This window comes from Cannabis sativa, chromosome 6 (genome assembly GCF_029168945.1).
Source record: "Cannabis sativa cultivar Pink pepper isolate KNU-18-1 chromosome 6, ASM2916894v1, whole genome shotgun sequence".
NCBI classification, from domain to species: Eukaryota; Viridiplantae; Streptophyta; class Magnoliopsida; order Rosales; family Cannabaceae; genus Cannabis; species Cannabis sativa.
Window position 1 is genome coordinate 74,211,844 of NC_083606.1, and position 4,597 is coordinate 74,216,440.

Consider the following 4,597-nt stretch of genomic DNA (forward strand, 5'->3'; position numbering starts at 1 on the left):
TTAAAATTTTTTGAAAACGTGTGGTAAACTAAAATATTAGGAACTCGGTTTTCAGTACTGTAAACTATTCGAAATTTTTTAAAAATTTACAGGAATGATATTATAATTATAACAAATACCACTATAAAAAAGTTCCAAAGAAAATATTCCAACAACATGTGATTTTCAACATAAAAATAAACTAAAAAATTATAATTAACACTCCTCTTCATATTATGATCCCTCTTTTTATTATTCAATACAATAAAAACTTCATATTCACATCTCAAACATCTCGAAAAAACATATGGAATAATTAACATATAATAATAGACTTAATTATATTTTATTTATTTATTTATTAAAAGAGAGAGAAGACATGTCCATATGACATGCTTTTTAAAGTCCCATACAACTTAATAATTCATCAATAGACTTCCACACGCCATTGGTTGTTGCTCTTCAATGTTTCTAATATTTCATCCCAATTTTTTCCATTATTATTTGCAGTAATATTCAAACCACTCTCAATTGGTGTCACCATTTTTTTATTACCACTCAAATATATGTAGGCTCCCTTAAGCAACAACTCCAACACTTCACTAGCATACTCTACAACTATGTCTTGAACATATTTTTCGCCACTAGTCAATGCTATGTCATATCTAAAGTTTTCGGGGTAATCCTTTAGATATCGGTCGAATTCGTCTTCATAGAGTACGCTATCAGCATTTGACACCCCGTGGAAAAGCCACGCGAATCCTGAGAATTTGTATGTTGGGATTTCTTCTTTGAAAAAACGACGTAGATGGGCTCTGAATGGAGCTATACCCGTCCCAGTAGCCACAAATATGTGAGTTGCTTTTGGGTTAAAATTCCCGAGAAGCATTGCCTCCCCAGAAGGACCTAGGGTTTCGAATTTCATCATTAGGGACCGATCGATACATGTATTATATATATGATGAGTTAATTAAGGCATTGCATAATAAATTACCTGTGAGTTGAATTTTATCTCCGGGCTTTGATTTGATCAAAACTTCACTAGTGCTACCAACCGAAAGACTTACACATAAGCTTGCCGTTCTACCATTAAACATATCTCCATATCTAGAAGAAGCACTAGTAAAGTATCTAAGTTGTGATGAGTTTCCTACTGTGAAAGGATTTTCTGGCTGCGAAAAAACACAAAATTTAGTTTAGTTATGGTGCGATTAGAGAGAAATCATTGAGAATAATTCTCTTTTCTTAGTGTTATATTTTGCAAAATTGTAAACACATTTATTGAAATAGAATGTCCAAAATAAATGTACATAAAAAATACAATAAAAAAGGTAATTTTACTAAAACTTTATGATGGGGTTTCAAAATTCATCATGAGAAGAAAAATCCTATTTCCTTCTAAAATAATCATTATAATAATAGTTGAATTGATCAAACAATTATTAATCATTTTAATGAAAAAAATGTACATAAAAATTTATCCAAAATACATAAGTAGGCTTGTTATAACATATTCTCACAACAAAAAATCTTACTTTTAGTCACAACAAAATTTGTGATTAAAAGTAAAAAGGTTGTGACATTGTGACTAAAAGGTCCATATGTCTAAAGGTATTAGTCACAAAAATTACAATTTGTTGTGACTAAATGTATTTTTAGTCACAATACTTGTTGTGACTAAAATTAAATGACAACTTGTGTCTAAATTAATGTTATGTTTTAGTCACAAATAATTTTTTGTTGTGACTAAAAATCACATTTAGTCACAAAAAATTTATGTTGTGACTAAAATATTGTCACTAAAAGTAACAGTTTTTTGTAGTGGATCTTACCGCGGGCATTACACCAAAAACTTGTCCTTCCCAGTGAGGAAGAAACCGACCATGATCAAATACGATATGGTAAGTTTCTGTTGAGGCATTTTCGCCAGTAATCTTCTTAACCGAGAGAATGGTTGCTGTATGAGGTGCAGAACTTGTGTATAGATTCGTGGGAGGCCTCAAGGCATGTTCGAGCGATAAAGGAGCCACAGGAAACTTCTCGCCGCCTACAACTTTTCGAGGAGTATTGACAACTCTTGTTGGATTCCTTAGTCCATTAATATAATAATTAGTCTCCAAGATGTTGAAAGGCAGAGATGATGCCTTTGAGCTTACATAACTAGTTTGCAACAAAATAAATAATACTCCAACCTTGAAGAAAAAACATGTTTTGAGCTTAGCCTGCATATGAATGAAATTTATGAGAGAGAGATCATGAGATTTTAATTTGGTTAAAAAAAATTTATGAAAAGAATAGAAAGTAACAAATTATTAAGAAGACCAACTTGAGAGTAGTATGTGGAAGCCATGGCTAAGAGATTGAATGGAGAGAACTAATAATTTGAGTGAGTTGAAATGTGATCACTATAATACATATTTAAAGACAACAGCTAAAAGCACTAGTAGTATCTAAAACTATCATATAATGTATCATATATTGTTATTGGTATAATTACACTATAAAAAAATTACTTTTAGGGTGTGTTTGGAAAGCCACAATGTAATTGGATTTGTATGTAATTGGAGGTAATTACACAATTTGGCATGTTTGTCTGACCATGTAATTACACTGCAACTGTGTAATTAGAAGTAATTGAGGGGTTCTAATTACACTCTCCAATTCTCATGGCCCCCCATGAGAATTGGATGTAATTACACTGTGTAATTACTAAAAACTTTCCATATTAAACATTAGCTACTAAAAAATATTATTTTCCCATGTAATTACTAACTATTTTGCCAAACAAGATATTAGGAATTCATATGTAATTACCACCTCATATCCAAACACACCTTGCATTTTAAAATATAGTGTAATTACTAAACTGTGTAATTACCACCCTAGTAATTACCCTACCTAGTAATTACACAGAAACTTCCAAACACACCCTTACTGACAACTTTTTAGTTATAACATAATTTTTTTTTTATTAAATGTGGCTCACTTGTAACTAAATATACTGTTTAGACACAATTTGTTACTAATTTAGTTTTAATTGTAATAAATATTGTAATTAAAAATACATTTAGTCACAATAAGTTGTAATTTTTGTGACAAATATATTAAATTAGCTAAGGATCTTTTAATCACAACATAAGAATGATGATTTAAAATTAGTCACAAATTTTGTTCTGACTAAAAGTAAAAAAAATTGAAGTATTAAGCATCAAGTCGTCCCATTTATTTTAATTTAAAAAAAAATATATAAAAATAGTTATGCATGATCATAAGGTTGTGATCTCATAATTCATACAAATAATTTTATTTTTAGTCGCAATAATATTTGTGACTGAAAGTAAAAAAGTTATGAATAATTATAAAATTATCATTCTTATGTTGTGATTAAAAGGTTCGTAGCTAAATGTATTAGTGACAAACATTGTGACTAAAATATTATTACTAAAGATAACTATTTTTTATAATGATGATTAATGCCTAATAGTAATACCCATATTTTAAATTATATAGGTATATGCTGTTGTTACAAAGGTACATTGAATAATGTAATATTTAATTTGCACGTTTTATTTTTCTTTATATTTTTTGTTTACCTAACAAAGATATGGCTATATGATGTTTGCCTTTTCCTTTTCAACAATAAATATATTTATTATTAGCAAAACTATGTGCTTGCTATAAAGTGATTTAAATAGGGTCACTCTCCTATTTAACTGCCCCCATAAAAAAATGTCACCATATCATTTTTAAAACATATTTATATATATTGAAATAATTGCAACCTCTTGGACTAAAAAAATAAAATTGCCCTTATATTCAAGTTTTAGACACATCTAGATCCATAAAAATATTTTTAACTTTTAATATTTTTTACAGAAGTTAAGATTTCTAACTTACTAAAAAAAATATATATTAAGAAGTTACAATTATAAACAAAATATATACCAATATTAAAAATATATATTTTTAGTGATAATTTTTTAGTTATAATATAATTTTTTTTGTTATTAAATGTGAATTTTTAGCCACAACAAAAAATTACTTCTGACTAAAATATAGTATTTAGATGCAAGTTGTCACTAAATTAATTTTAGTCACAACAAGTATTGTACTAAAAATATATTTAGACACAGATCTTTTAGTCACAACATAAGAATGATAATTTATAATTACTCACAACTTTTTCACTTTTAATCATAAATTTTATTGCAACTAAAACTAAATTTTTTTGTAGTGCAAACAAAATCGGTGAAAAAAAATTTGTAAGTATATATAGTAATGGGTAATTTGCAGTCAAACTACCCATACTTTTATGTTTGTTACGGTTTAACTCCTTACTCAAAAAATTATAGCTAAACTCTCTGGACTCGACAATCATTTTGCTCTGTAGTCTTTCAATCCATTTTGATCTGTTAAGTGCCAAAGTGGACTGCCACAATGTATACAAGTGTACACGTGGCAAAATTTCATTAGTCCACCTAATTTTAATAATTAAAAATTAAAAAATTGTTTAAAAATTAAAATTTCAAAAAAAAAAATTAAAAAAATAATTTTTTCTTATTCTTTTTTTCTTTATTTCCTTTTTCTTGTTTTTCTTTATGTTTCTTCTTCTTCACAT

General features: G+C 27.8%; 1 protein-coding gene across 1 annotated transcript; it reads right to left on the reverse strand.

The window, feature by feature from the left end:
* Positions 1–311: 311 nt before the first annotated feature.
* LOC115724444 (ferredoxin--NADP reductase, embryo isozyme, chloroplastic) lies at positions 312–2,439 on the reverse strand. The gene is made up of 4 exons (XM_030653731.2): positions 2,306–2,439; positions 1,812–2,201; positions 974–1,151; positions 312–885 (listed from the first exon to the last, which is right to left on the reverse strand). The coding sequence occupies exons 1-4, from the start codon at positions 2,327–2,329 to the stop codon at positions 407–409; spliced, it is 1,071 nt and encodes a 356-aa protein (XP_030509591.2). The 5' UTR covers positions 2,330–2,439; the 3' UTR covers positions 312–406.
* Between the last annotated feature and the right edge of the window lie 2,158 nt (positions 2,440–4,597).

Coding starts and splice junctions, on each gene's coding strand:
- LOC115724444 (XM_030653731.2), bottom strand. CDS start 2,329: ATGGCTTCCACATACTACTCTCAA. Junction 2,202..2,305: donor CTTCCACATACTACTCTCAA/GTTGGTCTTCTT, acceptor ATTCATATGCAG/GCTAAGCTCAAAACATGTTT. Junction 1,152..1,811: donor TTTTTGGTGTAATGCCCGCG/GTAAGATCCACT, acceptor GTTTTTTCGCAG/CCAGAAAATCCTTTCACAGT.